Genomic DNA, 12,690 nt, shown 5'->3' on the forward strand with positions numbered 1-12,690 from the left:
ATATTCTACGTTGGTTGGAAATATAAACTTAGAAATTGTTTGCAGGATGATATTTGGAAATAGTGTTGAGATCAGTAAAACCCAACCTGTTTATTTGGGGGCCACAGAGATGGCTTTTTTGGCACGAAGACAATTACAGACTGGATTGACTTTATTACAGAAAGTCCCATGTCCATTTAATTGTGTTTAGATTTATACCACTTATAGGACCATAGAAAGTAGCCAAAAAATATCATTTCTTAGGAGGCCAAGAAAGAATGCTTTTTTAAATGGACGATTATCTTCTAATGTCATGTTTTTGGCAGGAGTTAACCCATATAAATCTAATTAGTTGTATCCTGGTGTAAAAGCTGATGAGATTAATTGTAGTCTGATAAATAGATTTCAGAAATGCAGCCTGTGGTCAGATTAGTTCTGTTGGATGTAATGGCCCCTATGCTGGGTTTCCTAAAATTGTAGTCTTATACCCTCTCTCAAAGCTAAAACCAGGGAACTTAAAATGCAACCCATTCATCATCTCTGTTTTTTCTTCAATAGATTTTGTCTCATTAGTCGAGTGGGGCAGGAGTGCCTCTGCTACGTTTTCAGTATCTTCTTCCCTTCCCAGTGTGCTCTGTGCTTTTGGAACAACATGGGTAAACTTCATCCCGTGTGAAGCACTTTGTTGTCTCAGACACCTGTCCTGTCTTAGATGGTGTCAGAATCACTGTCTCATTCACTTGTTTCAGACTGACTCCAGAAGGGAGCCACGCTGCTAATGGCTCCTATATTGTATTCCAGGCGACAGGTTGAGTGGGAGCCTGCCAGCAATTTGATTGAAGGGGTTTGTTTGACACTTCAGAGGCAGCCAATCATATCCTTCCTGCCTCACCTTAGGTCACTGATCAATGTCTGTGTCAATCTGGTGAGTAGCCAAGTGGCAATCTTATGAAACTTTGCAAAATTTAACTAACTCTGCTATTGACTTCTCTGAATTGAAGATTTACAGGTCAACCACTTTGTGCCCCTACCTACCCATGAAAACAGACGGCTCAGGTGACATTGAAAACAGTGAGGTACATCTCAAGGTGGTGCGTGGGGAGATTAGGGGCCCATCCCTACACAGGTGGGATTTTGGTGTGCTGCTTCCCACGCACTACTTTGACAATTTGCCTCTTTAAGTTGCGCTGAGAGTTGAGGGCTGCCAGTTGGAGAGTGGGGTGGTGGAGACCGCACAATTGGCTAGACGTTGAGGTAGTCTGGGGTGGGGGAGTTTAAAATGCAAAGAGATTTTTTTTTCTTTTTTAGTGCAAAATGATGCTATGAGTTGGCCAGTCTAGGATTTATGGGAAGAAAAAAAAATTTTTTTTACCATGGATGTAATATCTAGAGTCTGGTCCTCACAAGGTTTTGTACAATGTGGAAACCATGTTAGAGCATTTCATTGAGTAGGATCTGCTGCTTAACTAGTTGAGCAATAAGTCTATAGCTGGAATGCCTATGCAAATAGAGCTATGCCATCATCATTGTTGTCAATATCTGCTCCATCAAAGAATGCGGACTGCATTCCTTTGAATTCACCAGTATGTCCAATCTCCTGATTAGAATAGTTTTTGGTTCATCTCTCATTATTTACATAGTTAGCTACCAACAACATTCTGCAAAACCTTGGCTGAATCCAGTGTCATGTTCGATCTGACTCTAGACATTACATGCCTTCGGAAGAAGGCAGCAAGAACAGATTGAAAGTAACATGCCCAACCTTCAAATTATTATCATCATTATTATTATTATTATTTTATTATTACTGAATGAGACTCCCTTACTACGGTTGCATGAAATTGCAATAGTCAAGGCTGGTCATGTGCTCTGTTTGTATTTCAGGTGATGGGAGTGGTAGGACCTTCCAGTGTTGCTGATGGATTACCCCTTCTTCATCTCAGCCCTTATCTCTCACCACCTCTGCCCTTCAGCACAGCTGTTGTCCGGCTTGTAGCATTGCAGATACAGGTGTGACTGCCTTACCTGTTTGTCACGCTCATTAAGTTGCTGGTTGAGGCACCAGATCATGGTGTTCTCTCTATTTTTTCTGCAAAGGCTGGGCAAAATCTGTGAAACAAAAGTGTAAACATCTCCAAACTTTTATGGGTTTGGAGCTTCAGTCCTGAGCTTGGCCCTAAGTTGTGCTTCTGTAATTCTTCTCGAGATCTCAAAAATAGCAGAGTCATTCAGTCCTGCCACAATCTCAAGAACTACTTAAGTCATTTCCAATGTGTGCAAAACCTTAGGAAAATAATAGTTCACAGATAATCAGCCCACAATTGTTAATTAAAAGACACAGTAATATTCAAAGTCTGGTTTTAAATTATTCACAGAAAGAATTGCAATATAAAATTCTTTCAAATGTTATTACTAGACTTTGAATATCTTAATTTACTTTAATGATTGTGGGTTGAATACTGTGGGTTTCTTTTTTTTTTTTTACTCTCCCAGTTATTTTATTTCTTAAAATAATATTCCCAAGGCAAAAAGTACAGAATGCCAATTCCCCTGCCTCTTTCTGTGTGTCACCTGATTTTAGAGAATGGTAGATCATCAGTAAGCTCTGTGACTGATGGGAAATACACACTTGATGTAAATGGATAATGACCCATCCATTGTCTGACAACTATACTTGATGGTCCATCATCCAGAGAATGGGTGATGGTACAAAAGAAATTAAGCAAGAGCTTTGGCTACCATGCAGAAGGGAAACAATGATCCCTAAAGTGATACATCTTTATAACCTGTGTACAGAGATCATATATTTCTTTCTATATTGCCTATTCCTTTCTGTTTTGGAGAAGGCCTTATGCAGAGGTCAGAGGACTTCTAAATAACTTCTAGGTGAACAGGTGGCAAGCTATCATTTATTCCTTCTCTTCTATCTCTAAAATATTTATTGGTGGACACATGGAGAAAATGAATGGGGATGTGCAGTTGTTTTTTGTGCCAGACCATAAGTATTACAATTTTGCATTTAATATTCAAGATGTTACTGTTTTTTAGGTATATAACTCTCAGTTATGTCAAGCAAATGGTAAAGTATCAGCTTTGAGTAAATCTTGTACACTGTGCAATTGAACTCATAGTTTCCAGGAGCAGCCAACAGGGAATCACCGTCTTCATCGTGCTGTATAAAAACAGACATACCAAATGGGTGTGGGGTCAATTAATCTTTTTTTCTATTATTGCTGCACAGGCTTTAAAAGAAGATTTTCCTTTAAGCCATGTGATCTCCCCATTCACCAATCAAGAGCGAAGGGAGGGGATGCTTTTAAATCTACTCATCCCATTTGTGCTCACAGTAGGATCTGGAAGCAAAGGTCTGATTAATTTAACTAAAGGAAATTTATCACTGTTGTACTTTCTTTAGTGGCAGACTGTTATTTCTTACTCTTTTTCCCATGAAGGCCATCACTGAAGTTCATCTGAATGATTTAAACAGGGTTGCCTTAGGAAATAGAGTTTTCCTTTCTTTTCAGTTTAGCTACCCTGGGTCAAGAGTTTCTCTGCTCCACTTCATGGAAGATGTGTCCTGTTTAAAATCACTTGAGTACAGCAAAAATCGGGAGAACATTGTTTCCATTAAGAAGATGGTATTAATTGAAATACAGTGTGGTGTGAATTGACAAGTGAATGGACTTTATAATCTACTGCCATTAGGGTTAGCGTAAACCCCGCCATTGCCATTAAATCCAATCTACTTTCATTATTCTTCCTTCTTGGGGTGTTTTTCTTTTAGGGAAATTTTATCTCAAATGTAAAGACAATACGTTATGAGTATTTGAGCAGAAAGAAAGAAAGCAGATCGCAATGGTAAGCCGGAGATTTGGCTAAGAACACAAGCCCTTGGGTGCTGACTATGGAGAAAACACCCAGTATCAGGGATGCTGTTTTTGTCCAGAGGAGAAGCTGTACTTGGTGGGGAAACACCCGAGTTTCTAGGGTATTCTAGTCTGGCATTGGAAAGAGAGCTGAATTTTACTGTGTCTAATGTGGGAAGTCTACCTTGTGATTTGCTTTTCTTTCCACTTCCCTGTTGCGAACTCTGTCCCTTAGATAGCCCGTGGCTGGAACAGCCCGAGGTACAGCTGCTCCTGCAGACAGTCATTAATGTTCTCCTGCCACCACGGATCATCAGCACGTCCAGGAGCAAGAACTTCATGTTGGAGAGCTCCCCTGCCCACTGCTCCACCCCTGGGGATGCCAGCAAAGACTTGCGCAGGGAAGGGCTGGCAGAGTCCACAAGCCAAGCAGCATACTTGGGTAGGTCCTATCCCTATGCCCGCCCCTCCCCCCATATACACACATACTTGTATATACACACACACACACACAAGAATATATATATATGTTTGTGTGTGTATATATATATGTATATATGTATGTTTGTGTATATACACGTGTAACATAAATACTTACTGAGTTATGTTACACCTTGACTCAAAAAGTATTTTAAAAGACCTCAGTCCAGAGGTATTTAAAGAAGCCACTTCAGCAAGCAGGAAGCATCACCCTTGCAAAAGAGTCTGTAAACATATGCCAGAAAACAAAGTAGTTTCCTATCTGTGGTGCCTAAATTACTTGGTTGTTTTTCTAACAGCATCTGGACATGTAAGGAAAGTATCTGTAGTAAGAATTTCTCCTTGCTGGTTAAGTGTGAGATCACTAATGAGGTTACCTCTGGTAGCTGCTGTCAGATGTAGGCTACGTCTAATACACAGAGACACTGAGTCGCATGGCTCATGGGACTCACTGGTGTGTCGTCTATGTGAACGGAGCCCCTAGATTGGGGCAGTCCACATCCTGCGCAGTAAGACATGGTGGCCTTACAGGACATTATGCTCCCTACTAGCTAGTTTTCTTCCCTTACTATAATAGCATCTCTAAATCTCTATCTTAATTTTCATCCTGGTGAGGCCAGTCAACTGGTTCTCCCCCATAGGCTTGCCAGTTTCCTTCTGGCTTCCACTGCTACTTTTCTATCACCCCATCCCTGCCTTTAACTTGGTCCTGCCTCATGGAACACTGGAGCCCCCCTCCTTGGCCCTGAATGCACTAAGCTGGGGAAAAGCCCCACTCCTGCCATAGCACTGAGAATAAGGAGCACTGGCAGCAGAACATCTCAAAAGGAGCAAGTTGAGAAAATCATGCCTAACATTTTTCAGTTTATCAAAGTAGAGCTTCATGTGGGGGGTATAAGATGAACCATACACACCGGTAAAAACAGGTCCTTGGAGTTTGGAATGTGTGAGGAGTTTGGACTATATCATAAGGGGAGATCTTGGGGTGCCTGGCTGGCTCAGTCAGTAGAGCATGTGACTCTTGATCTCAGGTTGTGAGTTTGAGCCCCACATTGGGCATAGAGATTCCTTAAAAAAAATAAACAAATAAGTATTTGAAAATTATGTGATTGACAATGAGAATGAAAAGGAAAAAAGGAAACAAGCATGCATGTGCACAGGACCTACCCATACGGGGCTTGGTTGCCAAAGCCGTGAGAATGTGGGGTTCAGATAAAATCCAGACTCTGGAACAAAGCCGTGCATAAGGTTTGGGATTGCACAGAGGAGGAGGGAGACGGTGGGTTTTAACACACAAGGCAAGGATAGGAGAAAACACTTGATGAGTAATTATTTTCAATTCACTCTGCCTTCTGCCTTTTTAATGAAGGTGGATCCTTTGGTTACTTGGCCAGGCCACTGGGCCTCTGTTTCAAATCGATTTTTACATTTATTTTGGGCACTTACTCTGCACTAAGCAGTATTTTGTATACTTTGAATCCTCACAACAACTCTAAGAAGTATAAATGTTCTTCTCATTTTAGGAGTGAAGAGGCAAAGGCCCAGAAAGGTTGAGTAACTTCCCTAAAGTCACACAGTTAATAAGCAGCAGAGCCAAATTTCAAATCCAAGTCACCTGGCACCAGAGTCCCTGCTCCTGAGCCCTTTTCTATCCTGCTTATGTACTGGGCTGAAAGAGGTGAAGGTGGGAAGCAGAATGGCAGAAACACAAAGAAGGCTAATAGGCACATAACAGTAGAAATGTCACCAAGCTCAGGGTAGGGAAAGAGGAGTGTTGCTTTTTGTTCATTTGTTTGTTTGTTTAGTTAAGGGAAAGGAATGGGGGTGAATGATTGCTGTGAAGGTGAGATTTTGAGGAGGGTGGGTAAAGAAAACTTTTACAACATCCCTCTCTGTGTTACATGGCATGGTTTTCCCCTGGAAATGTCCTAACTACGTGATAAAGGTGTTTGCGCCTTTTAGTTGCTGGGATGGGCCTTACGACACGATCAGGAAGGCCAAGGCTCCCTTGACTGCCCCACGCCAGACCCTGTGCAGAGAGCTGAGATGTCAGAGGATGCTCCTGCCATAATGTTTGACGTCTCTACGATATTCTGTTTGGTCCTGACACACTGTTTGGGAAATCTTCTTCCTGAAAAATAAAATAAAATAAAATAATAAAATAAAATAAAATAAAATAAAATAAAATAAAATAAAATAAAATAAAATAAATAAATAAAAGTAGATTGTGACGGGGCTGCCAGAATCTAGGAAGAAAGAGATATTGCAAAAGAAATCCAACAGGCTTAAATAATAAACATGATGTGCAATATGAGAGGGGGGAAGGAGGGAGGGAGAATGGAGCTTTTTCACCTGAAAGGATATACTCAAATGCATTTCCTGGTTCTCTCTGGGGAGGAGATGGGGCTGGCAAGGGAGCTGGGAAGGGGAAGGACTTTTTCTCTTTGAACTCCATGTATTTCTGTATGGTTTGATTTTATTTTAAACAACAAGAATATATTATGTCTATGCTTAAAAGAAAAAAGTCTCTTAAAATACCCGTGTTTTAGCTTAGGGTATGAGTAATATGCTGGTATTACCATAAGGCCACTAGGACAAAACTTTCAGAAAGCAAAATATTAGCCACGCGTTCTGTTTACAACACTTTTCCCTTCCAATCCTGTGAACCGCTGCGCTCTGTGTTTTCCACAATGGTAGCGAAATGCGCTTAAGAAAGATGTCTGCGTTCTCCTGATCAGAATCAAAACATGTTGACCATCCAGATTTTTATCTTGATGTCAGAATACTCTCGCCCAGGAGTACATGTACGTTTCTGGAAACTTGAGAGGATTTAGAAATTCAGAACATTTTCTGACACATAAAGGGCTGTGGCTGTGAGCAGCGTTCCTCTAAAGCACAAATATGCGGACTTACTCTTCTCTTTTCCTCGTGTAAAGCGCTGAAGGTGATTCTCGTCTGCTTTGAGAGGCAGCTGGGAAGCCAGTGGTACTGGTTGAGCCTCCAGGTGAAGGAGATGGCCCTGCGGAAGGTGGGAGGCCTGGCCCTGTGGGACTTCCTCGACTTCATCGTGCGGACCCGAATACCCATCTTCGTGCTCTTACGCCCTTTCATCCAGTGCAAGGTGTGGTGTGTGCTTTTCCTAGAAATGACAAGCCCCAGGAATGTGCTCTTCTCCCAGTTAAGGCAGGATTGCTGCAGCCGTGCTCATGGGACACGGGATAGCTAGTCAGTAGGACCCTGTTAATACCATGCTTGATGAGAAAACAGCTCAAAACAGGATCCCAGAGGACAAAACTTCGTGTTAGAAGTACCTTCGCAGTGAGACCTTTATTCTAGTCTGTAAAACTCTGCCCTCTGTCTCTACTCACCACTGCCCCCTAGGGGAAAAGGGAAAAAAAGATTGAACCAATGGTACCATCTGAAGAATGTTCTTTCTTCAGTGACACGACAGAGATCTGATTTTAAATAATCATGAAAAAGAACAGTTAAGGCCTGTTTCTCCCCTCCCTCAGTATTCATCTACTGTGTTATTCTTTTCCTGCCCCGATTTCCTGAGACAGTGATTCAAAATAATGTATTGATTAAGAGCTTCCTGTATAAGGCACTGTTCTAAAAGCTTCACACATGGGGCACCTCGGTGGCTCAGTTGGTTAAGTGTCCGATTTTGGTTCAGGTCATGCTCTCACAGTTTCTGAGTGTGAGTGGTGCATGGGGCACTCTGCTGTCAGCACAGACCCCGTTTTGTATCTGCTGTCTCCCTCTCTGTCTGCCCCTCCCCCGCTCAAGCATGCCCTCTCTCTCTGTCTCTTTCAAAAGTAAGTAAACATTTAAAGAAAAATAACAAATAAAAGCTCATATGTATTACCTTACTTAATCCTCACAATCCACTATAAAATAGGTACAACAATTAGCCCATTCTACAGATGGGAAGATTGAGGACCTGAGAATCTCTCCCCTCCTTTCAGCTTCTGGCCCAACCAGCAGAGAATCATGAAGAGCTTTCTGCCCGGCAACATATTGCTGACCAGCTGGAGCGGCGCTTTATCCCACGCCCTCTGTGTAAAAGCTCCCTTATTGCTGAATTCAACAGTGAACTAAAAATTCTAAAAGAGGCAGTTCACAGTGGCTCAGGTGAGTAAGTGTGGGGTATTTGGAATTTGTTTGACTCCTGGAACTCACAACCTACAAAGAATGCCGCTGTCCAGGTCACCACTCTTTTTGGAACCATGGATGAAGTTAGCCATGCAGTCCACTGGTAGATTTGACCATGTGATCATTACCAACAACAAGGCAGGGGAATCTTTTCTAAACTTTTTTTTTTTCAGTCTTCATTTCAGCAGCTAAGCTCTGACTTGACTACTTAACAAGAAAAATAGTATTGGAATTCTTGCCTTCATTTCCTTTTTGGAAAGGAGAAGCAGGATTCGCATTCTTTGAACATCTATTACATAGTAGATAATTTCATGGATGTTATTTCATTTAATCCACACAAATGCCTGCAAGGTGCATAAGTGAGAGTCCACTTAAAGAATGAGGAAATGGAGACTCAATAGAGGGTAAATAATCTACCCACCTGACAGTGACCACAGTGAGGGGACTTCCAACTAGTATGATTGCTTACAAGCCTTTAACTTTCACAAATTGGGGGAGGAAGTGTTGGATTAGAGTTGGCGGGCTAGGGGTCCTTGCTTTATGTTATTCAAAAGGTTTTCTTTGGGGAGTGTACTGTTTACTTTTTACAATTATTAACAGCATTACCAGGAGGGAAAACAAATCATTATCTGCCATTAGAGGGCAGTCATTACCCATAAGTAGTCTCCCATATGTGTGGCTTCTTTTTCTTTCTAGAATTTATTATTACTTGCAATGTATTAAAGACAGATTTTGATGAGTACAGTCTTAGTAAAATCTGCACAGTGCCATTCAAATATTCTGCTTTATGATAAAATAATTTGACATATTCAAGGGGATATTTTTTAAGTTATAATTTCCAGAAAAGGAGAATGGAAACACAGCTTTGATTTGTATTCTGATTTTGATTGAGAAGTTCCTATCAGACAATGTATTTATTACTCCCGCATGCTTGTGTGAGCTAAGGTATATTTCTCAGTAAAATCTGCCAAGTTGGAAGCTTCCATTCATGTCAAAATTATCTTGCATTCTTCCAGGCTTAGCATATGATATCTAAAGCTATGAGAAAAGAAGCCATATCAAAGCATTTTACGTTATTAGAGATGTTATATTCCCGTGAAGAAACTATTCAATTATAAGTAAATCAAATGCCAATTCCCCTTCTCCTCCTCCTCCTTTTCCCTCTTCTTCCTCCTCCTCCTCTTCTCCTCCCTCCTCCTCCTCTCCTCCCCCTCCTCCTCTCCTCCCTCCTCCTCCTCCTCCTGCTGCTTCTGCTGCTGCTTCTTCTTCTTCTTCTTCTTCTTCTTCTTCTATCTTCACTTCCACTCACTATTTTATCCTAAGGACTATTTATCTAGGACACACTATTTCACTGACCTTTCCTAAAAAAATACAAGTAGCCAATACAAAGGAGGAGTTTGAAGCAAGCATTTGTTTTCCTTCAAGATGCTCACCATGGATTTCCTTTGGTCTCTCAACCTCCCAGCTTACCAAGGGAAGACGTCCATCAGTACTGTGGGCACCTCCACCTCCGCTTACCGCCTGAGCCTGGCCACCATGTCCCGCTCCAACACGGGCACAGGCACTGTCTGGGAGCAGGACAGTGAACCCTCCCAGCAGGCTTCGCAGGACACCCTGAGTAGGACTGATGAGGAAGATGAGGAAAGTAGGTCACCCCACAGTATGGGGTTGATGGGGGGGGGTGGCATGTGTGACCCAGCTTGGCATGCAAATGAGAGCTTGCAAAGGATTTCTGCCATTCTGACCCTTTCCAGTTCTGATCCCTTGGTCATTTTTTACAAAAAGGATTTAAAATGGAATTGTGACCATGATCCCTACTGCCTACTCTTCTATAAATTCTTTGATAGTCTTGGTCATTTGGAAGGAATTCAGACAAAAAGTAAATCTTTAGTGACCCCCACATTTTTTTTGAGCTTGTATATTCAAACTTTTCCACTTATTCTCATTTAAGTGGTACTTAGGTAACTAAGGGAAGTGTTTATTCCCCTTTCTCCTGGCTATCTTGCTTAGAAAGCTCATCAGCCCTTACATGACCCTATTGGGCAAGGAAAAGTAAGCAATGCATGTACTCAGGACTCAGAAAAGACCAGTCAGCTACACTCTCTAGAACATAAACTAGTAGGCTCTCATGGGGGAATACAACCCAAGAGGGAATACAACCTAAATTTGAATTAAGAGTATCCCTAATGACTGAGGCAGTCCAGGAGCTTCTAATTCATATGCCTAAGATTTGGTGTCATGAAATGTGGGAAAATCTAGTTGAGAATATACTTCATGTGTATGCTTAACAGGAGTAGGTTTTAAAAGTAAAAAGTAAAGGTCCAATGAAATACCATGGTAATTTACTTATTTTTATTGTCTTGATTATTTTCCAGTTGTGTTTCAAAGACCCTCTGATATATAACATTTATAGCAAAGCATGCTGTCAATGTCTTAAAAATGAAGAAGACAAAATGTAGATCTTCACTCAGAGCCTCTCCATGTCAAACAACAACAAAAAGCCTCAACCAAAACTAGAAAAAATAAGAGTTGAGGTTAGAATTTTAATTAACATGAATGAAAGTATTTTAGTACCCTATTATACTTGGATGTGTAGGAGAGAGAAAGAAAGAAATGCAGCAACATTTCCAGATTTTGTTTCAGGGTTAATTAGATAACAAAGTGATAATCATATTGTCCTTCACTTGACCTACAGATATACTTGTTTCAAAATCACCCTGGTCATTGTGCATGGAAATACTCTTCAAATTGTAATTTGGGCAATCTTGGAAAATCTTGACCAAGGAAACAAAATGAGAGAGATAAGGATCAACAGTTTTTATATTCATTAAGTCCTTATAATCGTTCCGAACTTCAAGTAGTATCTGTTTTTCTTTAATGCTTGAAGTAGTCTCTCCCAGCAATCTTTTTAATTATGGGAAATTATACCACCAATCTTTAGTAGAGCTAAATATTTTTTGTAGGTAACCTTAGGAATAAGTAGATGTCCTAGCCAGCAGGAAGGAAATAGAGAAGAAAAGTAGAGAGGACATAAACAGAACAACCACTAGCTAGGGGCCAGCACTTACACACTGATGAATATGTAATTTTTTGTCACTATCTCTGCTCTTAGACATCACAATCATCCCAGTGGAAACTGAGTTGCTAACAAATGTGTTGTTGTTATGTGGTTGTGTATTAATTTATATAGGGTGGATATGAAGGCCAGATGGTTGACTCTTTTGAATTAAACTATTTTCCCATTCTATCATCAAACCTGTCTTAAGACCTAACAGGTACAAGATGAGGAACAAGAATGAGAAAAAATAAATTCTCTGAGATCTTAGATCTAGCCCTGCAGAGGAGATGACAAACATTTTTGGTAACATTTAACAAAAGGGTGAATGGAAGGCAACACATAATTAATCATCAAACAAATATTGACAAACTTTTAAGTGATATATGAGTTTAAATAGGGGGAAAAATCAGTGAGATCTGATTTTTGTAGAAATAGCACTATCTACCTTACCATGTTTTTCATATTTTTAAGGCACATTTATTTACTCTCTTCTCTGTGAACACACCTAAAAAAGAAATACCACTCTATAACAAGAATCAACTTCAAGTCAGTCGCTAATATTTCTGACACTTCATATACACCTTTGGGTTTTAAAGAAGTTTTATTAGAAATAGGACTATTTGGGGTATTTTAAATGCATGATGTCAGATGATCTTATATGGTAGCATAAGTTCACCACAACACTATGTTAATCAAAATATGTTTACTGTTCAGCAACAAACAACACACATTAACTCACTTGAATGAGATTACCTGTCACAAATACTGTGTTAAAGCTAACTTTCATGTGGGTTTGAATACATTACCACTTCCATGAAGAAAGTAAGACTACATGCATACAGTTTAAAACTTTAGGTCAAAATAAGTATTTATTTTTTTAACTTTATAAGTTTTAAAATATTTTTCCTAAAACTATCTGAAATAGTCTTTCTCTCAGCTGTCTAAAAATCTTTAGGTGTACTCAATGTAGTTTTTGAATGTCAAAGAAATGTACTTGACTCATTTAATAATATTCCTTTCTGCACTATTCTCAGAATGTTTAGTCCAGCTTTTCTGAAATCTTTATGTTGCCAATGCCTCTTGACTTTCACAAGTTATTTACTTGTGAAATGGCTAAGAAGTTTTTGTTTATTTCATAAGGGCTGTTTGAGGGTG

At 40.2% G+C, this 12,690-nt stretch overlaps 1 protein-coding gene across 4 annotated transcripts in view; it reads left to right on the top strand.

The window, feature by feature from the left end:
* The window catches only part of UNC80 (unc-80 homolog, NALCN channel complex subunit), a 225,572-nt gene that overhangs the window by 196,099 nt on the left and 16,783 nt on the right, over nt 1–12,690 (top strand). For all 4 annotated transcript variants that reach the window (XM_043577699.1, XM_043577697.1, XM_043577698.1 and 1 more), the window contains 7 exons: nt 781–904; nt 1,864–1,989; nt 3,221–3,344; nt 4,081–4,287; nt 7,262–7,446; nt 8,291–8,456; nt 9,943–10,122. In XM_043577699.1, the coding sequence (XP_043433634.1) occupies nt 781–904; nt 1,864–1,989; nt 3,221–3,344; nt 4,081–4,287; nt 7,262–7,446; nt 8,291–8,456; nt 9,943–10,122 (1,112 nt within the window). The remainder of the gene's footprint in view (nt 1–780; nt 905–1,863; nt 1,990–3,220; nt 3,345–4,080; nt 4,288–7,261; nt 7,447–8,290; nt 8,457–9,942; nt 10,123–12,690) is intronic.

Source organism: Prionailurus bengalensis, chromosome C1, assembly GCF_016509475.1.
Source record: "Prionailurus bengalensis isolate Pbe53 chromosome C1, Fcat_Pben_1.1_paternal_pri, whole genome shotgun sequence".
NCBI classification, from domain to species: Eukaryota; Metazoa; Chordata; class Mammalia; order Carnivora; family Felidae; genus Prionailurus; species Prionailurus bengalensis.